Below are 23,240 nucleotides of genomic sequence, written 5' to 3'. Positions count from 1 at the left end.
TCATTCTTCTTTTGGCTCTGCTTTGCCCATTGTTGCTTTTCCATTTTTGAGAATGTTTTGCTTAGTAATTTCTATTACATATCCCATTGATATGGAGAAACTATATGTGGCCAGGGGCCCTGCGCAGGAAAACCTTCAAATGGTTATTGAGACAGGTAATAACACTAATCAACACCCTCAGTGGAATAGTTCATTGTTGAGGGCACAGGGAACGTATGGGATTATAATTGATGGAAGTTTTGATGACACTAGTACTAATAAATATAGGTGGAGTGCCTTCTTATTGGTTCCTTATCTTTCTACTAATGCGGCAAGCATGCAGGCTCAGCCACTGAAGCAGACTTGAGAAGAGTCATTATGGAGTTGAGGTAACTATCAGCAGCACATGGAGTGAAACAAGTCAGATTTGGCACGTATTACTTACAACTAGTGATGCAGCTACAGCAACCTGATTTTAATTTTTAACAATTGATCATGAACTTTATTTCCTTTTTTGTTTAATGGTGTTTTTCGGAAGGATTTAGATGACTAATGTTTTATGTTGCAGTAGGGAGAAGTTAATTTACCTTATACCTTAGCTTGAGAAACTCAGCTAGTATGGATTCATTGAATACGGCTTTCCACAGAATTTTATATTTATCTATGAGATCGAGTAATGTATCCAGACTCAATTGGATTTGGTTATGCAATGTGTCGTTGGTGGTCTTTTATCTGTCTTTGGTTTCATCGCTGGCCAACCTGAAATTATTGAGTGTGGAGATGTTCAAATCTAACATGGTGGTAAGATATACATATGCAGACAGAATTCCAGCCTAGAAGCTCAACCCTGTTTTTTTTGTTATCTGACAATTAATTCTTTTGTATTCTTCCAGGATTGTTGGTTAATAAGGTTGGTGATGGACTCAACACAGCTCCCAACTGCTTCCTGAAAAGGTCCTCTTGTTAACTCTGGTTTCACTGGGGACTACGACAGAAAGGCCCTAGGTGAAACTCTACATGCATTTTGCAAGTCTTTACATTAATTATGGCAGAGAATAATAGAGATAGATCATCTCCATTCATGTTCACTTTTTTGTCTGGACAGATGGATATAATATGTGCATCATCTTCTTTTTTTTTTATTTTTTATCTTTCAAGTCCTTTCTCTGTTTCACTATTAATTTACTTTTATGATTTGAAAAGGTGTTGTTTTAGTAATCTCTTCTACATATCAACCAATGTAGAATCAGTGTAACCATATGGCTGCATAATCCCCAATTATTAGTTAAATAGTGAATATAACCAAGAAATGGATTTCTCAAAATTTATCTCCATAAGAGACGCTATTTCAACTCTCCTTCCATGTCCTTTCTCCTTCTATGACAATTCGAATACATACGATGACTAACAGCTGCAAACACACAAACAGAGAGTGCTGCAGCAGCATAACTGTTGAAAGTTTACTTACCATATTTCATAATATCTACTTAAACAATCAAGATAATTTTTTTTTAAGAATTCATTTCACTTTAATCCAAAACATGCTGCAATGAAACAATGAAATATATTGAAATATATATTTCATTGCTCATGAATGCAGATATCAGATGACATCTACTGAACAACTACACTCATCCAGAGCCTCGCGTGCTTTCTCAAAGCGTTGCTAGTTGAATGGCTGAACAACTACTAGCTTTAGGCTTACTTGTAGCGTTGCTAGCTTGACGACTTTCTTTCTTATAACTTTTTGGATTTATAAGGAGGCCACCGAAATCCTTTGCTTTCAACCGTTAATTTTGTCAAATGCTTGAGTTGGAAGCCTTTGATTATTAGGAGAGTAAGCGCTCTACGGGAACTAGCCTAACGGTTTGCTTCAGATTTAGCATTCCCCTCCCCCTTCTTGGATTTCGAGTTATTGTCTGCTATGCTAGCCTATGATGAAGGCTGGATCGGTATGGAAGCCTGGGCCATAAAGTGTGTTGGTGCGCATGAGAAAAGGAGGTCAAGGCCATCCCGACAGGTGACCAGAAATTCTTAACCTTCCGATTCATTTTTCTTATAGAAAATTACTTTAGTTTGGTGTGACACGAAATCTTACTCAACTTGGCTTTCTATTGGATATATAGAGATTGAGAGCTCAATCGGGATGGTAGGTTTACCTATAGACGGTGAAAGTGATTATTATAAGCTCTAGATGTTCTTGAATGGAACATGCGTTGGGCTCTTCTTGTAGCGCGACATGGTGTGTAGCACGCATCTAACGGTTCACAGTGCTTGGCACGCAGCCCAACACCCCGTCTGTGTGTTGGCTTGCATGCCCAAACATTGCGATCGTCAAATGATGCGCCACCTACCATGTCACGCTACAGAGGACCCAAATCCAATGGAACATAGCATCTTGGTCTCAGTGGTTAGTTTCAAGAAACCAGAGCTTAATTTGTTGGGAGTTGATACAATGGGTAAAGATGTACTTTTGAGATAAATCTGGTTTGTTGGGAGTTGTTACAATGGGTAAAGATGTACTTCTGAGATAAATCTGGTTCGTCTCACTGTTTAGTTGGTGGAGCTGAGTAGTGATGGTTTTCTTGAAAAAGCAGGGTTTCAGGTGCTATTTGGCAATCTACTGGAACTAGGTTAGGGTTTGAATGACTAACCTTTTTTTTTTTCCTTCTCTCTCCTGAGGATCCAATCTCCCCCATGTATTTGAATTTTTTTTCCTAGTCTTTTCAACCATATATATTCTTCAAACATTTCTAAATAGAAAGTTCAATGCATTATATTCACAAAATGGTAGTATCCAGACACACGTTGAAGGGAACCCTCTTCAAAAAGGTGTATCCAATGCGCGAGGCTCCCATTAATGCGGGTCTGGGGAGGGTCATAATGTGCACAATCTTATCATTGTTTCGCGGAGAGGCTGAGACTTGAACTTATGACCACTTGGTCACAATGGAACAACTTTACCATTGCACCAAACATGGGAGATAAATTCGACCAAAACCTATCAATACCACCGAGTTAACTCGATTTCGTAGGTTTTCGAGACGAGTTGAAGGGGGACTTTATAAAATCCCTGGATTCGACCAGGTTTCGATGGTTTCGACTGGTTTTGATTATATTTCAGTAGTTTTGACACTTTTACCCATCGAAACTGGGAGAAACTTGACTCAAAACTAGGACAAACATGTATTTATGCCAGAAACCAGGGCAAACACTTTGTTATGTCTAACATCATTTAAGTAAATGTTTTTGTATTTGTAAACATTTACTTAAGATGTTATTCATAAATAAGCACATATCCCTTATTTGAATTCAATAAAAATAGTTAAAAAAATCAAATTTCAAAAGAAAAAAAGTTCAACCCCCAGTTCAAGAACAAAAACTGGATTCTCGTCAGTAGGTGCAATTTTCAACTTTCTAATGCTAGGGTTTTTCTCAAATCTAAAAATTCCATAAATCTTAATATGGTAAAAAATTGGTAAAAACCAAAAGTGTGGTAAAATATTCATTTGTTTTAATCTCCAAAAAATATTTTCATCCAGAGTGATTTTGACAACATTCGTGCACACCAAATTAAGTTTTATCGGTACATAACTCCTTCAATATAAATCAGATTTAAGCCATGTGATTATCCATCATGACGATTGACAATCTGTCTAATCCCCACTTTCCCAGATGCCAGCCGGCATACAAAGCCCATTGTTTTCCGGTCAAATGATGATGACGGCGATGTTGGAGAGTCAGGTGCAGGTGATGGTGTCCTTGAGTAGAACCAGCATGAACTCAGACACCTCCCATCTCCGAGATCCGTTGTTGGGCATCTCTATAGTGAAGGGACCACATTTACTTTTCTGCTTTTCCTTCAGCCTCACTGTTTGGTGATCCATGTTAGTTGCATACTTAAGAGTGGAATTGAGTGATTAGGAGTTGGAGATTTGGAGCTTTAAAACACCATAGGTTGTTGCTAGTATTCCAAACCAATAAATGAATCAACCATCACCGCTTTGGTGAGTGGTTACAACTGGCCAATTAATAGAGTGGAATAGAGAAGGGCTCATTATGAGCCTCACCTTTTGTTTTCCTATGTTAGTTTCCCTAAAAAATTAGGTTTTATGCTCAACCCTGTGGGCCTGTGGCTGTAGGTGTGGCCTTCCCCTTGCAACCGGTTATTGCTTTCTATCTCTTTAAGCCACCCTCAGTACTGTCTGTGCAAGACTATAATGACAAGAAGCGAAACAGACAGACAGGGATGGGATGCCCATCTGTGTAGTCCCAAATCCTATATTCTCTTGCCTTAACCATTGCATAGCATTAAGCATTTATGAAGTGTCTCTATCTCCAATCCAGAGTTACCGAGGCTCTTATTCCCTCCCATCTTCTACGTGGGTTCATGGCAATTTTTCCTCTGGAATAGTGACCACGGACTGCATTGCTGTTCTTGTACTTTCTCAGCCAAAAGTGCTTCAAGAAAAAAGGAGAGATCACAGTATGTAAATTTATTTTGGTGTTACTGTATACTAACAAGAATGCATCATTAGACAACTCAAAGGACTGAGTTTCCCTCCACCATTTATCGAGACGAGGGGCGGGAATGGGTATCCGGAGGGTATTTTGAAACATACAAAAATCCTAGGAGGGGTTTGTGAACCCTAGGATGATGGCTGAGCCGTCTTTATAGGTGATGAAAAACTAAACTTTGTCCTAACTCAAATGTCAAAACTATTTTCCCCATTTTGTATTGGTGCCTTCGAAGTTAACAAGGGACAAAAATTAGCTGCTGCCCAGGTTACAACTATGTTCCTGCTGCCCCAATTGTAGGCGCCTATTTAGAATCCAGAAGGGTATTATGGAAAATACTAAAACCTAAGAGGGTATTTGTGAACCCAAAAGGGAAAGAGATTATTCCAAGTTTGTGCCTACGATTGAGGGCAGCAGGAGCATGGCTGTAAACCGGGTTGCAGCCAAATTTTTTCCTTTAATAAGTCATCACTCGGGTTAGGATTCAGGACCCATAAAATATAGTTAATTTCATTTTCAAACTGGTCCTACAAAGAGATCAAATCGGATTAGGTTATGGACCTGTAAGGGGTTCGGGCACCCTATCCACTCGATTAAAATTGATCTTTTAGTACTTCGTTTGGTATTTTATTGGAATAATAAGTATTTAAAAATGAAGGAAAAAAGATGTTCCACAATTTGGAAAACTGGGTTTTGATTGGGGTGAGTCTTTGAGTCTGAATCAAAATTTTGGAAAACTTGGTCAAGAGTTGTGTAGAATAAACTAAAATAAAAAATGACGAAAGTAGGTCATTAATCGTTTGAGTCAAATAAGACTTTAGATAACATTCCAAGTAACGTTTATATACTAGTGACAAATATTTACATTATGTACATCAAAATTTTGATTCATAAAATCCAAAAAATTATATACATTTCAAATTTTTTTCTTTTGATGGTAATATACATTTCAAATTGACTCGAATATGGTTTACTCATTTCTTAAACCTAGGTAAGTCTATATGACTCTTGACCAAGTTTCATGTATTTTTATGGGCTGATGTTTTCTATGCCGCAACACAGCCTGCGCCCAGACACATGGGCCTGCCATTCGGGGGGTAGGATGGTCATTTTATCTACTCCCCATGTGTCTGGGTGCAGCCTACGTCCGGGGCACAGAGAACATCTGGCCTTGATTTTTTTTGACTCTACTCAAGAGTCAAAACCTGGCTTGGACTCTGTAGAAAAAAGTCCCTCAGTATTACTATTACTCCGAGATGGGTTGAACCCTTGACAGAACTATCAATTTACACACATAGTGATAGGCTTGTGACCTAATTAGAGCGAGTGTAATCTTGTCTGATCGTTACCAAAAAACAAATCTTGTCTGACCATCTCCATTTCCTCCTGTCTAAAACTATTATTTTAAGGGAAAAATATAAGAAATTTTAAAAAGCCGGAGAGTTAGTTGGCGGACGATAACGTTTCATTAATTGGCGGGAAGAGACAGCCAGCCCATCAACATTGCTCTGCTCTGCTCCACAAAAGAAGTCCGACCTTTCATGTGCACACTCTCCTTTTCCTTCCACTTCTACCTGGGCTTCCTCTTCTTTCTCTCTCTCTGTAACTCTAACAACCTTCAGTGTTGCAATGGAGGAAGTAGAGCTCTTCTCAATGAGGTCTCCCTACGAGAAGCCGCAGGAGAATTCAGACCCAAAACTGAGCTCTGAAACCAAACCGAAAGTTTCATTCTTGGGTCTCTTCGCTCTCGCAGATACCACCGACTATTTGTTGATGTTCTTCGGAAGTGTTGGAGCATGTATCCATGGTGCTGCACTTCCTATCTTCTTTGTTCTCTTCGGTCGTCTCATCCACTCTTTGGGCTCCCTTACAGTAAATCCTCATAGATTCTCTTCTGAGGTTTCGCAGGTACAAGTAACCAATTCTCTCACTCTCTCATTTATTCAGTTCTCTCTCCAACTTCACCTTTCCTCTTGTACCAGATTTCAATTGGGCTGCTGTACTTTTTTTTCTCTAACCTTTTTTCCCGCACCATCCAAGGGTGATCTAACAGAGAACTCTGAGACTGATTCTTCATGATATAAGTCTTATGATTTCGACTCTATATCTGTTCAATTTGAATATTTGGTTAATATGGTTTTCTCAATAGTTATGTTCATTATTCTTCTTCTCCTTTTCTTTCAGCACGCTCTGCAGTTGGTTTATTTAGGATTTGTAGTCCTGGTTTCGGCATGGATGGGTATGTCCTAACTAACTCTTAATTTTGAAAAGAAAAAAAAAAAATTCTTGTTGGGGGTATGGGAGTTTCATCAGGCTCTGTTAGTTGAGAACTAATATCCTTGATTTATGTATCTAAGGAGTCGCATTTTGGATGCAAACTGGGGAGAGACAGACAGCCCGTCTGAGATTGAAGTATCTTCAATCAGTCTTGAGACGAGATATTAACTTTTTTGACACAGAAGCTAGGGATGCAAATATCCTTTACCGTATCTCAAGTGATGTAATACTGGTGCAGGATGCAATAGGTGATAAGGTACCTGAATGAATCAGACTGTTTGTTCTGTTTTGTAACATTATTGACTCCTGAATAGCGGACTAAATTGGGCATTCTCTTTCCATTTAAATGCTGCAGATATGCCATAGCTTGCGCTACGTCGCCCAATTTGTTGTTGGATTTGTCGTAGGGTTTACATCAGTTTGGCAGATTTCTCTTCTTACCCTTGCTGTCGTTCCCTTGATAGCAGTCGCAGGTGGAGCATATACAATAATTATGTCTACCATTTCAAAAAAGAGTGAGGAAGCTTATGCTAAAGCAGGGAAGATTGCAGAAGAGGTAGTTCCTCATTTCTTCTCTAAAGATTTATATTTGCTACTGTATCTTGGCAATCAGCTTTTAGGGGTTTTCAAGTATTTTTCTTGAGTGCTACTACCTCCATAGCCATACTGAGATAAAAAAAATATACAATTAGTAGGTATACCCTCATTCAGGTCCACCTGATAAAGAGGAACATTCAACCTACTACTCTGTGTGCAAAGAACAAAGAATATCTATCAACATTATACTTCCGACTACCCTGTATGCATCATGCCCTAAGAACAAACAGCTTCTTCATGATAACCCATACTAAGGTGAGAATTTATCTAGGCTTAGTGACGAGGTGTATATGTGAGTATGTCCAAATTATGTCACAACAACAAAATTTAATAGGTTTGTATATACATTTTAACCTCTGCAAACCACTTTTGTTGCTCAATGGAGTTCAAATTGCTATTTTGATTGAAGCTGAATGATACTAGTTGGTCTCCCAACCTTGTTAGCACTTACAACAAAATGACATTAATTCCTTTTTGCATTTATCAGGTAATTTCACAGATCCGTACTGTGTACTCATTTGTGGGGGAGGATAAAGCAATCGAAACATACTCCAGTTCACTTAGCAATGCTCTCAAATTGGGGAACAAGAGTGGAATTGCAAAAGGATTTGGCGTTGGTTTTACATATGGCCTGTTATTTTGTGCTTGGGCATTACTTCTCTGGTATGCTAGCATCCTCGTCCGGCACCGAGATACCAATGGTGGTAAAGCATTTACAACAATTATCAATGTTATCTTCAGTGGATTGTAAGCCCACTCTTAAGAAAATGGAACAATTAATTTCATGTTTTATAATTTGTTAAGAATTTCACCCATTAACCAGATGCTGCTTGTGCTTTGTAGTGCTCTAGGCCAGGCTGCTCCAAACCTTGGTGCTATTGCAAAAGGACGGGCCGCTGCAAGCAATATAATGAGTATGATTAAAAGAGATATTAGTTCTTCTAAAGGTTTCGATGATGGAATAATTTTATCAGAAATATCCGGGCAAATTGATTTCTGTGAGGTCTCATTTGCCTACCCTTCACGACCAAATATGGTCTTTGAAGCTCTGAGCTTTTCCTTTAGTGCTGGGAAGACATTCGCAATAGTTGGTCAAAGTGGGTCAGGAAAGAGCACCATTATATCAATGATAGAACGATTCTATGAACCCACGTCAGGTATCTAAATGTCGTTTTTTTTCAACTTCCAACATAGAATCAACTACTAGAATCAAAAGAACACGTGCATGACTACGAGACCAATATTATATAGGGAAAATATTGCTGGATGGGCATGACCTGAAGAGTCTCCAACTAAAGTGGCTGCGGAAACAGATGGGACTGGTTAGCCAGGAACCAGCACTATTTGCAACAACAATAGGTGGGAACATTCTATATGGTAGAGAAGATGCAAACATGGAGCAGATCATAGAAGCTGCCAAGGCCGCAAATGCCCATTCTTTTATACAGGAACTACCTGATGGTTATCAGACGCAGGTTGGTATATGATTTTCGGACTAATACTAAATAGTTCATTCATCTGTTCTCTGCCAATACACCTTAGGAGATGATACATCTCGATTCTAGAGCCATGTGATTGTGAAAATTTGATCATCTTAAGTTGCTTATGAATAGAAATGCTTTTACCAGTTACCTTCATCAATCAGGTGACTAATTTTGGGTGCCATGATCATCAGGTTGGTCTAATTGCTATGATATCATATATACATATAGTAATTATGAAAATTTATCATCTTAAGTTGCTTATGAATTAAATTCTTTTATCAGTTACCTTCGTCAATCAGGTGACTAATTTTGGTTGCCAAGATCATCAGGTTGGTCTAATTGCTATGATATCATATCATATATATATTCTGAATCAGTGGCACATGCTCTGAATGTCTATTGGCTGACTATACCATGACACAATTGGTTTTAGGTTCTCACCAAGAATTTGTCTTTTGGAATTAACTTTATTAGCATAAGCATTCAATCCACTTTCTCAGGATTTATAGTTCTTTTTGCTGATTTAAGGTGGGAGAGGGGGGAATTCAGCTATCTGGTGGACAGAAACAAAGAATCGCCATTGCAAGAGCAGTAGTGAGAAACCCAAAGATTCTACTTCTGGATGAAGCTACAAGTGCTCTTGATTCAGAATCGGAGTTCATTGTACAACAGGCACTTGATAGGATTATGTCAGATCGCACAACAATTATTGTTGCACATAGATTGTCCACGATTCGAGATGTTAATACAATTATTGTCATGAAGAATGGACAGGTTGTTGAAAGTGGTTCACATTTAGAATTGATGTCGAAGGGTGGAGATGGAGAGTATGCCAATCTTGTGAGCCTGCAGATGTCAGAAAGCGTCAAATATCCAAACCAGGAAAGTTCTATTAAACCTCCCAAAACTTCAACATATTTAGAAGTTCCCACCCTTCAGAATCATGATCAAAACATTAAATCAATTGACAGAGGTGATCTAAATACAGAAAAAGAACCCTCAGGCCAACCTATCCTTGTCACAACACCGTCACTTTGGAAACTAGTTAGATTGAATGCTCCTGAGTGGCCATTTGCAATACTGGGTTCAGTGGGTGCCATTCTGGCCGGCATGGAAGCTCCTCTGTTTGCTCTTGGAGTCACACATGTATTGGGTGCATTTTATTCTCATGATGACTTACAAATCAAGCATGAGGTCCAGCAAGTTGCTCTCGCATTTGTTGGAGTAGCTGCTCTTACAGTTCCTATATATCTGCTGCAACACTACTACTATACTTTGATGGGAGAGCAGTTAACTTCTCGGGTTCGGCTCTTAATGTTTACAGGTGCTTCACTGCTCCTACAAACTTTGATTGTTATGAGTATTAACTTCTTCTACCAAAAAAAAAATGAGTATTTACTTCATTTACTTTGAGAGATCAGACAAAAAGAATTTACTTTCACTGTTATGAATGCTTCACTCCAATAGGTTGCCTGGGTGACTCAAACGAGTTCTTTTTTTCTTTTTGTGTGTGTGTTTTAATTCCAATGAGTTTCGGCTCTTACTTAGCAAGAATTAATCTGTAGGAAAGCTAATATTAAATCTGAAAGGCAGGTACAATGGTTGTTGCTGCTGCAGAAAAGAGCAAGGAAAGAAGGGTTGCAATTATTCATGTGGAATTTTGATTGAGTCTAGCCATTTCTTGAGAACCCTAAAAATTTATGGGAAAGTTAAAAGAAATTAAGTTCCTCTCTTACAGATGCACAGGCAGAAACAAATTTATTGAAAGGGAAAAAGTCATTGAAATTCCTGAAATATGAGAACCATATAACTCACAAGAATATTTTCAGATAAATTAAGCTATGTTACTGTAATATGGAAAGAACGTAGCAGTTTTAAATACTCAACATGAAATTTTTATTGGTAATACAATTATCATTTAAGATATGGCACTGAGTATGAAGTCTCCAGGTAACACAGTATTCAAAAACGGAAAAGATCATATAACAGTTTCCAAGAGATTTTCAAACCACTTAACCTTTGACTGCTTCAATATTCTGAACGTTGTTAATTGCTTTCAGACTCACTTTTTTTTTTTTTTTTGTTTGAACAGCTATCCTTACAAATGAGATTGGCTGGTTTGATTTGGACGAAAACAGCACTGGTTCCCTGGCCTCAAATTTGGCAGCAGATGCGACTTTAGTAAGAGGTGCACTTGCTGACCGCCTCTCAACCATCATCCAGAATGTGGCACTCACTGTGACAGCATTTACTATTGCATTTGTGTTCAGTTGGCGGATGGCATCTGTTATCATCGCTACCTTCCCTTTACTAATTGGAGCCTCCATAGCTGAGGTAGGTCTCAAACACCCAGATTGACAACTATGATCATTTTTTATTTTGTATTGGTGTGGTCTATAATATGTCTACAAGGGACCATCAAATTGTGGGTTTCAAACTGCATGTGCAGCTTGTGTAAAGCCATGTCATCACAACGATGCTTACATTTTATGATCCTTCTTTTTTTGGTGGCATCTTCAGCAACTATTTCTAAAGGGATTTGGAGGCAATTATGCGCATGCATACTCCAAAGCATCTGCTGTGGCCAGTGAAGCAATCACCAACATCCGTACTGTGGCTGCGCTTGGTGCTGAGGACCGGATCTTAGCCCGCTTCGCCCATGAACTACACCAACCAAACAAGCAAGCCCTTTTACGTGGGCATATCTCCGGCATGGGTTATGGTGTGTCACAATTCTTTGCATTCTGTTCATATGCACTCGGCCTTTGGTATGCATCGATTCTCATCAAGCACAGAGATTCAAATTTTGGAGATATCATCAAGTCCTTTATGGTGTTGATAGTCACTGCTTTGGCGGTGGCAGAGACACTTGCCCTTACACCTGACATTGTAAAGGGATCGCAGGCGCTTGGGTCGGTCTTTGGTATTCTGGAAAGAAGAACAGCCATAGACCCTAACAACCCAGCATCAGAAGTGGTAATGCAAATCAATGGACACATAGAATTCAGGAATGTTAGCTTCAGGTACCCCACAAGGCCTGATGTTGTCATCTTTGAGAACTTGAATTTACAAGTGCTTACAGGGAGCAGTCTTGCAATTGTGGGACAAAGTGGATCAGGGAAGAGCTCTGTGATTGCACTTATATTGAGGTTCTATGACCCCAGTTCAGGGGCAATTCTAATAGATGGGCGTGATATTAGGAATCTAAACTTGAGATCATTCAGGCTAAAGATAGGTTTAGTTCAACAGGAGCCAGCATTGTTCTCTACTACAATCTATGAGAACATTAGGTATGGAAAGGATGATGCATCTGAAATCGACATAATGAAGGCAGCCAGAGCAGCAAATGCACATGGGTTCATAAGTAGAATGCCTGATGGGTACCAGACCCAGGTGGGGCAGCGTGGAATACAGCTATCAGGAGGACAGAAACAGAGAGTGGCAATTGCAAGAGCAATATTAAAAGATCCTGCAATTCTCCTTTTGGATGAGGCCACTAGTGCGTTGGATACGGCCTCAGAGAGGCTTGTTCAAGAGGCTCTTGATAATTTAATGAATGGTCGGACTACAGTTGTGGTGGCACACAGGTTATCGACTATCCGTGATGCAGACAGTATTGCTGTGCTTCAACATGGGAGGGTGGTTGAGTCTGGAAGTCATGAGGAGCTCATTGGTAGACCAAGTAGTATGTATAGGCAACTAATTAATCTTCAACAAGAAACCAGAGCTGAAGATCTTGGTTGATTGGTAGTTTATAACAGAGAAATGAAGAAAATAAAGATTTGAGGCTGTGATGGGTCTAGCATAATGCAAATAAGAAATGAAAAAAAAAAATTTACTCTCACCTTCTTCCACATATGTCCAATTTGAAGATAGCTACTGGGTATATGTTACTTTATTACCAAGATACATCTTGCACCTATGTAAGTTAATGAATTGCCTACTTCGAAACATCAAATCAAAACGATGAGAAAATTCCCCTCCCTCCCAACCATCATCTAGTGGGTTGGCGTTTCTCTTTTAGTCAAATACTGCATATATGAAAGGTCACTTACCTACTGAGAATAAGAATATAAGACACTTTTAATATCTGATTTTGTGAGTTTTCTTTTTCATGATATGAATTTCGATTGAACACATACATCATAAAGACATTCTTCCCTGTACTACTTAAACAAGTCAATTCTTCCTTACAAACATTTATTCTGGTGCTACATGTTTAGTGAGAATGCTTATTAACAGTACAGTACTTTGTTGCTTAATTTTGTTCTTCTGTGAGATTATTACTCTCTCTTTACAACATTTTTCCCACCAGCATATACTTAGCTAAGAGTGGATGGTAAAAGATCAGCACTTTGTTGTGTACTTTTCTTTTTCTCAGAGATCAATGCACTCTAATTCCAACATTCATTTTAGCCATCTACCAAATTTTGATGACAAACTCAATCATGTGGCCCAGAATGTATGAAGTCTTTTTTCTTAGCCATCCAGATCTTGAGCAGATCTGGCCGGTTGATTATGCCGCATATGTAATGCTTCTAGGCTGAAACTTGCCAAATGAGTCAATGATGGTGTTGATGAGGCTGGAAATGATTCCATGTTTTGCTTAATATAAAATTGTGATTTTCGATTTGTGGAACCACTTTGCCCAATGAGAAGCCTTGAAGATTTGTATGAATTTGGGTAGGGCCATAGAGTAGGGGTTGGCTTAGGCAATATTGACAGTGCCATTGATACAAAGACATGGGGTGAGATATATGGGCTGCATTGTTCATATTTCGTACTTGTTATTGTAACCATGTAGAGGTTTCAAATCCCTCTCTGAGGTCTCGTGAAATTTTATTTTTAATTTTTTGTTTATAAACCATTTTTAGGGTTGTGTAGCATGAGCTGGAGGCAGATGAAAATTTGTCCTCCATACTTCTAATAGCAACACATGAATATCTTATCAGCTTCTAGAATTAGATTGCATTTCTATCACATTTTTTAGAATTACATTCAAGGCCATCCAAAGGAGATAGCTTGGAAAATATTACAAGTGTTTTTTTCTTTTTTACTGATAATTCCCTTTGTATACCCTTTCCTTTCTCATGACTGAACTGTTTTGTTATTTTTTTTATGGGGGTGTCAAGAGAAGAGAATGAGGACCAATTGTTACCACCATATTTTTATTTGGGAGAGGACTGGGTATGCTGCTAATTTTCAGTAAGTTAACGGCATACACCAATCACAAAGCTGGACACAGGAGGAAAAGGGGGGTCTTTTCCAAAGGGGGAGGAGAGAGGATGACACATGCTGGGCACCCTGGTGGTGTGCCCAACCTTTTCCCTTTTTATTTTTACAAGAAAAAAGAACACCAACATAAATGTGACTAAAAAATTGTCACAACCAAGGAAACTCACTTGTATCCATCTCCTGGGGGGGGCCACTCCCATACCCAACTTAGGTAATGAAAGGGCAGTGACAGATGCTGCCTGGTCTATTGTGGCTTTCTCTCTCTACTTTTTCTATTTAACTGCCTTAGGCTTTTGCTTGTGCATTTTCTGTATCTTTCTCTTAAAAGCTCTCTTATTGTGTCTGACCCCAAACTGCTACTTCCTTTGCCTCTGTCCAAGCAAACACGACGTAGACTCTTTGTTGCTCTACCAACTGATGTACTAACTTTACTGAAGTCTGCCTGTACTATCAATGAACTAACATCTTCCCTTCATCTGCTCTTTTCTCTTCAGATTCTATTCACTAATGTCTTGGACTTTTGTCTGAACATCTCAACTAGTACTTGTGCCTTAGGTATTGTCTTTTTCTCTCCACACACTACACAATGCAACCTGAGACTTCTCTGTGTGGGCTGTGACTTCTTCTTGGGCTACTTTTTTTATTGTCCTTAAACTTGCCTTTTAGATAACCCTTTCTTGACTGTATGATTCTACAAGGCTGACTCCTCTCTTGATGGTATTAATTGTTGAAACTTCTAGTCCCATAAGGATACCGACTTTGTCTCTCCTATGGGTGTTAGAAGTCATGTAATAGGGGTAGTTTAGGAACTAGTTCTATTACTAGTTGCCTTATTATGTAATTCTGTTTTTCTTCTTTATTTCCCTTTTACCTCCCTAGGGAGATAGATATAATTCTCTATTAGTTATGATTGAATGAATATATGGTGTATGGAGAAGCCTCTCCAACACAATCGATTACAGCCTAATATTCTGTTCTCTCTTCTCTCTCCTCTTGCTATCTTCTTCCTCCTCCAACTTCTTTCTTCTCCCTTCTTATTTCCTAAACCTAGAATCTAACTTGGTATCAGAGCAAGCTCATGAGAGTCGTGTTCAGTCCCTGTTTTCATTCTTTCTCTTCTCTTTGAAATCCTTTGTGTCTAAGGATTCCAAAGAGGAGATTTCTGTATACAATTTTACTTAAAGAATATAGAATAGGCTCATTCTAGCCTCTTTTGGTGATTGAAGGATCTACTTGAGACCTTTTGAAGCTTCTTTGGAGATTTGGATCTCCCACAGCTGTTGCTTTAAGTTCCACCAGTCTCAGTTTCAGGTTGCAACTGCTACCATTCTCGGATTCTTTTTGTGTCTTGGTTTGGCCCATTTGTATCGCCCAAGGACACTTATGAGAGTGGATATGATCTCCCTTGCTGATTGAATAAGCTATATGAGCAGTTGTGCTCCTTGTGTGGGATCCTCTGTTCTACTAGGTAAACCCAAGAGTGGTTACTCCTTTTTTTTTGCTTCGAGCTGTAGTTTGATGCTCCCTTGGTTGAGGGATGTGTATGTATAGCATTTGTGCGGCTTTTTTACTTGTTTGAAGTTATTACTACACCTTGCAAGCCTTTGTGAGGCCTCTTCTTAGGGACTGTCTGCTGGACTGCTATTGTTATGTACTAGAAGTGCTTGATTTAAGTCCTCTTAGAAATTTGCTGCTAGGACTTCTTCGGCAGTGTGCTATCCTAGGCTGCTTATTGGACTTCTTGCTTGTTTGGGTTGAGTGTGTACTCCCCACTTGCCTTTAGTGATCTTGTTTATTGTTGATATCCATCATGAATGATTCGGATACATCTGTGCTTGGTACTACTGATTCACAGCCACCCACTGTTGTCCCTCAGTTGGCTTATGAGAGTACTCATCAACAGATTTCTCTTGTGAAGCTTTATGGTACTAATTACCTAGATTGGTCACATTTTGTGAGACTTTCCCTTAGGAGTAAGGAAAAACTTTGATACATCACAGGTTCTATCAAGGCTCCCACAGCTAGTTCACCTACTTTTGATAAATGGGAGACTGAAAATTCTACAGTTATGACATGGTTGTTCTTCTCCATGAAACCCGAGATCGGGAGAAGGTTTATAAGAAAGGAAACTGTCAAAGCTATTTAGGATAGTGTCTCTGTGGCCTTTGACAGAGTAGGTGACACTGTCAAGGTCTATCAGCTCCATCAAAGAATCCACTCATTGAAACAGGGTGACAGTACTATTTCTGAGTACTACAGTGCGTTCCTTAATCTTGTGGAAGAGTATGATCACTATAGAGACCTTCATTTGACCAACCCAGAGGATGAAGCCAAGGTGTATCTGACTCTTGAAAAAGAGCGTGTCTTCTCTTTGCTTGGTGGTCTGAACTTTGACTATGAGCTAGTTAGACTCCAGCTGTTAGGTCGGTCTCCCCTTCCCTCTCTTAGTGAAGTCTGTAGTTACTTACAGAGTGAAGAGACCCGGCGACTTACTATGGCACCACCACCAGCATCATCTGAGAGGTCTGCCCTCAATTCTAGTTCTGTTTGAGACACCCGTGGAGGTGGTAAAGGCCCAGGGCCTAACCGTGAGGAAGCTAGTACTGTGGAGACAGTTGGTGCCAGTGGAGTTGGGCGAGATAGATTTAAATGTGATCATTGTGGACGCACTGGACACACCAAGGATAGGTGTTGGTCTCTCCATGTTCATCCTCCTGGTATGTGTGGTCGTGGTGGCCATAGAGGGGGAGCTCGAGCTCATTCCGCAGCAACGACTGATGCTGATGCCCCATAGGATGACTCCACCTTTATGGATGCAGTGGTTTGCAGGGTTGTGTCACAGTTGAGCACATCTTCTACATCTTATATGGCTGGATCCTCATCATCCCCAGCTTTGCAGGTCTCCACCTCAGCTTCCATTGCTGCCCAGTCTTGGGTCATTGACTCGGGTGCTACGGACCACATGACTGGTACGTCTCATTATTATGATTCCTATACCATTTGCTTTGGTAAGGACAAGGTTAGGGTAGCTGATGGCTCCCTTTCCTCCATATCTGGTAAGGGTAATATCCCTATGACATCATCTATTTCCCTCTCTTCTGTTCTTCATGTCCCTAACCTTACAGTGAATCTTTTATATGTGAGTCATTTGACTAAATCTTTCAACTGTTGTGTCACTTTTTTTCCTTCTCACTGTCTTTTTCAGGATTTGGTGACGAAGATGATTATTGGTAGTGGACGTGAAGAGCAAGGCCTCTACTTTTTTTATCTATTTTTGCCCACAGCTCATTCCTATGTGTGTGGTCGAAATGATAGTAGTTCTGTGGATTTTGTTATGTTATGACATTGTCGTCTTGGCCATCCATCTTTTGTAGTAATGAGGAAACAATTGCCTCACTTATTTTTATTTATTGTCTCTTCTCATATTTTTTCAATGTGAACCATGTATATTTGCCAAACATTGTCGGTCTTCATATCCTTATCATGGTAATAGAACTGTTGCTCATTTTCATATTGTGCATATTGATGTTTGGGGTCCTTCCCCTACTACTTCTTTGTTTGGCCTTCGTTACTTTGTGTCCTTTGTTGATGATTTTTTCCGTACTACATGGGTTGTACTTTTGAAGCATAAGAGTGATGTTTGTGATGCCTTTCAGAATTTTTATCAAATGATCCTTACTCAATTTGAGACCCGCATCAAAATTGTGCGATCTGATAAAGGGGGAGAGTACATGTTTGGTGGCCTTCAAACCTTCTTTACTACTCATGACATTATCCATCAGCTGGCGTGTGTTGACACGCCCCAACAGAATGGGGTTGCTCAGAGGAAAAATCACCATCTACTGGAGGTCACCCGTAGGCTATTGTTTGGCATGCATGTCCCCAAGACCTTCTGGTCCGCAGCTCTTCTTACTGCCTCCCCAATCGTATGCCTACCAAGCTTGTTAATTTCAAATCTCCCTTGGACATCTTATCTCCCAAGGCCTCTGCTTTTTCTCTTCCACCTAGAGTCTTTGGCTGTGTTTGTTATATGCATGTTAACAAAGCTGCTCGCACTAAACTTGACCCCAAAGCTCTAAAGTATTTCTTCCTTGGGTACTCTTCTACTACCAAGGGGTATAAGTGTTATCATCCTTCTTCCCGCTGATGTATCATTTCCAAGGATGTTATCTTTCTTGAGTCTATCCCTTTCTTTGTCCCTTCTCAGCATCTTCTTCAGGGGGAGAATTGTGGGAATGAACAGGCTACTGATGATTTCTTTCTTTCTCCTCTACCTACATCCCCTTTTATGCTTGCATTGGGAAACATAGGACTGTAGATGTGGTTGAGGTTGATGATCAACCAGGTGGGAATACAGATTTGGTTGTTGGAAGTGGTTCTGGTAAAGAGAAGGTAGATAAGGATTACCACCTTACATACAAAAAAGGTGAAAGCTTGCATAATATAAGAAAGATGATCTACCAAGAGTCCTCTTCAGATCCAGATCCACATCCTGAGATTCATCTTCCTCAATCAGGTGACATTTCTTCTCCTCCATCTGATTTGGACCTTCCTATTGCTATTAGGAAAGAAAAAAGAACTTGTACTAATCTTATATCCCAGTTTGTTTCCTATGATACAATTTCTCCTACAGGCCTTTGCCTTTATTACTGCTCTCTCTACTGCTTTCATTCCCAATAATGTCATTGATGTTATGTCTGACCCAAAGTGGAGATAAGCCATGTCTGAGGAGATGATGGCACTTGAGAAGAATGGTACTTGGCAACTTGTTGACCTCCCCAAGGGACGTGTCCCAGTTAGATGCAGATGGGTCTATACAATTAAGTATAAATCTGATGGCAGTATTAAAAGATACAAAGCAAAGTTGGTGGTCAAGGGGTACAGTCAAGTTTATAGAATTAACTGCCAGGAGACATTTGCCCATGTGGCCAAGCATAACTCGATAAGAGTTCTTTTATCCTTGGCTACCAATAAAGATTGGCCTTTATATTAGTTGGATGTGAAGAATGCCTTCCTTCATGGTGACTTGGAAGAGGAAGTGTACATGCACACTCCACCAAGCTTCAAGATGCCTTCAGCTAAAGGGAAAGTGTGCCTCCTTAAGAAAGCCCTATATGATCTCAAACAGTCACTAAAGGCATAGTTTGAGTGCTTTCGACAGGCTATTCTGAATAATGGATACTCCCAGAGCCAAGCTGATCATATTCTCTTTACCAAGCGGAGTAATGGTACTATCATAGCCCTCATTATCTATGTTGATGATATTGTGGTCACAGGAGATGATACAGCTGAGATAGGTAGATTGAAGAGCAACTTGGCACAGCAATTTGAGATTAAAGATCTGGGTCCCTTGAAGTACTTCGTAGGAATAGAAGTATCAAGGACCAAGAAAGGAATCAACATATGTTAGAGGATGTTTATTCTTGATCTGTTGACAGAGACATGGATGTTAGGTTCCAAACCAGCAAACTCTCCTATTGAGCGGAATCACAAACTAGGAGAGGACTGTGGTCCTTCTCTTGTTGATGCGGGAAAGTATCAAAGGCTAGTGGGAAAGCTTATCTATCTGTCTATGACTCGGCCAGATATCTCTTATGCAGTGGGAGTTGTCAGTCAATTCATGCATGCTCCCAAGAGTGGCCATTTGGATGTTGTGTATCGCATTCTGAGGTATTTGAAGTCCTCTCTAGGGAAAGGATTGTTGTATGCAAGGTACAACCACTTGAGAGTGGAAGGTTTCATAGATGCCGATTGGGCTGGTTCCATTACAGACAGGAGATCTACCTCCGGCTATTGTACCTTTGTGGGAGGTAACTTAGTTACATGGAGGAGTAAGAAACAGCATGTTGTGGCCAGATCTAGTGCCGAGGTAGAATTTAGAGCTATGGCACATGGAGTGTGTGAGCTCATCTGGCTGAAAAGACTAGTTCAGGAACTGGGATTTGACACTGAAGGACCCATAAGACTGTATTGTGACAACAAGACTGCCATTAATATCGCTCATAACCCCGTTCAACATGATCGGATTAAGCACATTGAGGTTGATAGGCATCTCATTAAGGAGAAGATAGACTCTGGCTGTATTTGTACTCCTTTTGTGAAGACTGGTGATCAGCTGGCAGATATCTTCACCAAAGCTCTTGGCTCTCCTCAGTTTAGCTCTTTCCTAAGCAACCTGGGAATGCATGATATATATTCTCCAGCTTGAGGGGGAGTGTTAGAAGTCATGAAATAGGGCTAGTTTTGGGACTAGTTCTATTACTAGTTGCCTTATTATGTAATTCTGTTTTTCTTCTTTATTTCCCTTTTACCTCCCTAGGGAGGTGGATGTAATTCTTTATTAGTTATGATTGAATGAATATATGGTATATGGACAAGCCTCTCCAACACAATCGATTACAACCTAATATTCTCTTCTCTCTTCTCTCTCCTCTCTCCTCTTGCTATCTTCTTCCTCCTCCAACTTCTTTCTTCTCCCTTCTTATTTCCTAAACCTAGAATCTAACTAGGGGTGGCTAGATGGAAATACAATTCTATGGCATTTAAAGCATTTCACAGAATGCTCAATAAGAGGTGAGTAGTAGCTTTTATTTCCAAAACTCCTTAGACCCACATTGAACTTGCACTCAAAACTTCTGTGCCTATACACATTGCACCTATAGAAATATCTATGAAAACAAGAGTGAGTCACTGGGTATTGCTTGTGCTCAATGGATGATAAACTGTGACAAGTGCTGTGAACCATTTGTGTAGGCCTCTAGTGGATGAACCTACTGAACTTACCGTGCTCAACTGGTCTCTGATAATGAGCCGTACAGTATCTTCCATTACTACAAACTCTGCCTTGTTGTCCACTACTTTTATCCTCTCTCTCTCTCTCTCTAACATGTCTCTACTTGGCATTGCCTCTAAACTGTGCCTGGTGTGCTGGAGGTCTCATCTCTCTTTGCTTTTGTTGTCTTCCAGCTGTATTTTATGTAGCAGCATTTTTATTTTTCTTTCCTTGGCTGCCTTTTTCCTTTCCTATGTCAGCTTCTGTTGAACTTGTTCTTGTGGTCTACTCTCAAATGTATCAGTTGCCCTCCTTGATGGCTCACCCTGCTCTGTAACAGAATTAGAGCTAATGGTGGATGGTCTCTGGCAACCAAGAGTCTGGTGTATGTTTGCATGTCTCCTCTACCACAAGTAGGGTGCATGATTGGCTCATCTCCGATAGTTGTGCTTGTAAGACTGTGATCTCGACCGCAAGTTTTTTGCAAATTTCTCCAAACTCCCGAACACACCACAACTCTTGACTCATGTCTGACATTTGTAACCTCAAGGTTGTGACCTCATCATCTTGCTAGCTGCAAATCTCACTCTGCTTGCTGAGTTGGGTTCCAAGTGCTTCAGCTACTGAGTCTCTCTTCTCTACTGCCAAATGGAGAAAGCCGGACTCCTCCAACTCTAACAACTGTGCTCTCAAGAAAGTAACTTCTTCTTCAAATTTGCTGTACTTATCATCTCTCTTAAGTACTTGAGTTTCTAATCTTCAATAATAAATCTATGCTCTTTTCCTTAAACTTTCAGATTCAAGATGATCTCATTTGCATCGTGCTACGGAAGATTATCTTAATAATAATAATAATAGGGAGGGGGATCACAGCCAAGGTATGTGGCCCCTACACCAGTGTGGGAGCCAATAAGACTGCATGTGGGGGCATCCATCTAGTGTGGGATTTTTCATTTCATGGGGGGCAGGGCAGTCATTTAACCCTTCCTGTTTTAGGCGTAGGCGCCACACAGCCTAGAAGCCTTCTTTTTCCAATAATAATATTAAGGGAAAAAGAACATTGCCTGGTCAAGTGGTTCTTGTACCTAAATGCAGGAGCATACAAATTTACCATCCTACCCTTCCTGAAATTATAAATCCCATCGATGCTGATGCCCCTGCATGCACTCTCATTGGCCCCTGCGTTGTCGATGCACAAAAGAAACATGACCTTGAAGTGGTAGCTGACTCAAAGGTATGCATGAAGCAATGTCCTCCAACATATGCCATATGCCTTCAAATAGAAGTAGATGTTCAAGACACTTTTGTGTTGCTAGATTTCCCAATTCCTGAAGCTCTGTATCTCTAAGCGTGGTTAGGGACATCTCTAACCTCTGCAAGACCTGTAGAAGTGGGGAAGAAATGAGGGTGATATCCCGCGCATGAATAATAATAAGGGAGGGGGTTTCCTGAAAGATAGTGTCGCCCGTGCGCCAGTGTGGAGGGCAATGGGAGTGTGCACGAAAGAATCAACACAAACGGGATTTCTGTCTTTCATGGGGGCGAGGCGATCATTTCGTGCCCCTTTGTGCCTGGGCGTAGGGGGCATGCTACCTTTTAGGGTTCTTTTACCCTAATGATAATAAGGGGAAAAAAACGGTACCTGGGTCATGTGGCCCACGTGGCTCATGCACCTAGACACAAAAGCGCGTAAAAGTACCATGCTGCCCCCATGGAAAGACGGAAATCCCACTAAAGGAGATGCTTGCGTGGGCACTCCCATTGGTCAATGTGCTGGTGCAGGCTCTAGAGGCCCAGGCAGCGATCTCTTTCCCTAATAATAATAGGGAAAAAGAACATTCCTTGATCACGTGGTTCTTGGCTTCTTGCACATAGGCATAGGAACACAAGAAATTACCATCTCACCCCTTGTGAAATTAAAAATCTCATCTAGATAGATGTCCCTAATAATAATAATAATGATAATAATAATAATAATAAAGAAGGTTAATTGGTTGCGTGGCTGATGTGCCCGGATATAAGAGCACATGAAAGTACCGTTAGCCTCCCATGAAATAAAAAATCTATGTTGATGCCCTTGCATGTGCTCTAATTGGCACCGTGCTAATGCAAGCACTACGTGACCAGTGCGGGGACCAATGAAAGGACAAGAGATCGCTGCTTGGTCGTGTAACCCCTGCATCAATGCGGGGACCAATGAAAATGTGTATAGGAACATTAATACGGATGGGGTTTTTTTTGGTATTAGGAGGACTGGGCTGTAATTCTACATAGGAGTCACGCGACCAAATAGCGTTTCTTTTTTCTTAAAAATATATGATAAATTTTTTTTTTTGGGTACAAAAAATAAATGATTATAATGATGATGTGGAAATCCA

At 40.2% G+C, this 23,240-nt stretch overlaps 1 protein-coding gene across 1 annotated transcript; it reads left to right on the top strand.

The window, feature by feature from the left end:
* Positions 1 to 6,063: 6,063 nt before the first annotated feature.
* LOC122661524 (ABC transporter B family member 13-like) lies at positions 6,064 to 12,837 on the top strand. Its single transcript, XM_043856941.1, has 10 exons — positions 6,064 to 6,405; positions 6,682 to 6,736; positions 6,855 to 7,030; positions 7,130 to 7,330; positions 7,859 to 8,118; positions 8,215 to 8,528; positions 8,623 to 8,846; positions 9,384 to 10,179; positions 10,948 to 11,189; positions 11,376 to 12,837. The coding sequence occupies exons 1-10, from the start codon at positions 6,127 to 6,129 to the stop codon at positions 12,597 to 12,599; spliced, it is 3,771 nt and encodes a 1,256-aa protein (XP_043712876.1). The 5' UTR covers positions 6,064 to 6,126; the 3' UTR covers positions 12,600 to 12,837.
* Positions 12,838 to 23,240: the final 10,403 nt, after the last annotated feature.

This window comes from Telopea speciosissima, chromosome 5, assembly GCF_018873765.1.
Source record: "Telopea speciosissima isolate NSW1024214 ecotype Mountain lineage chromosome 5, Tspe_v1, whole genome shotgun sequence".
In the NCBI taxonomy this organism is placed as follows: Eukaryota; Viridiplantae; Streptophyta; class Magnoliopsida; order Proteales; family Proteaceae; genus Telopea; species Telopea speciosissima.
This window is presented reverse-complemented; position numbering and strand designations above follow the sequence as displayed.

Coding starts and splice junctions, on each gene's coding strand:
- LOC122661524 (XM_043856941.1), top strand. CDS start 6,127: ATGGAGGAAGTAGAGCTCTTCTCAATGAGGTCTCCCTACGAGAAGCCG. Junction 6,406..6,681: donor TCTCTTCTGAGGTTTCGCAG/GTACAAGTAACC, acceptor CTTTTCTTTCAG/CACGCTCTGCAGTTGGTTTA. Junction 8,119..8,214: donor AATGTTATCTTCAGTGGATT/GTAAGCCCACTC, acceptor TGTGCTTTGTAG/TGCTCTAGGCCAGGCTGCTC.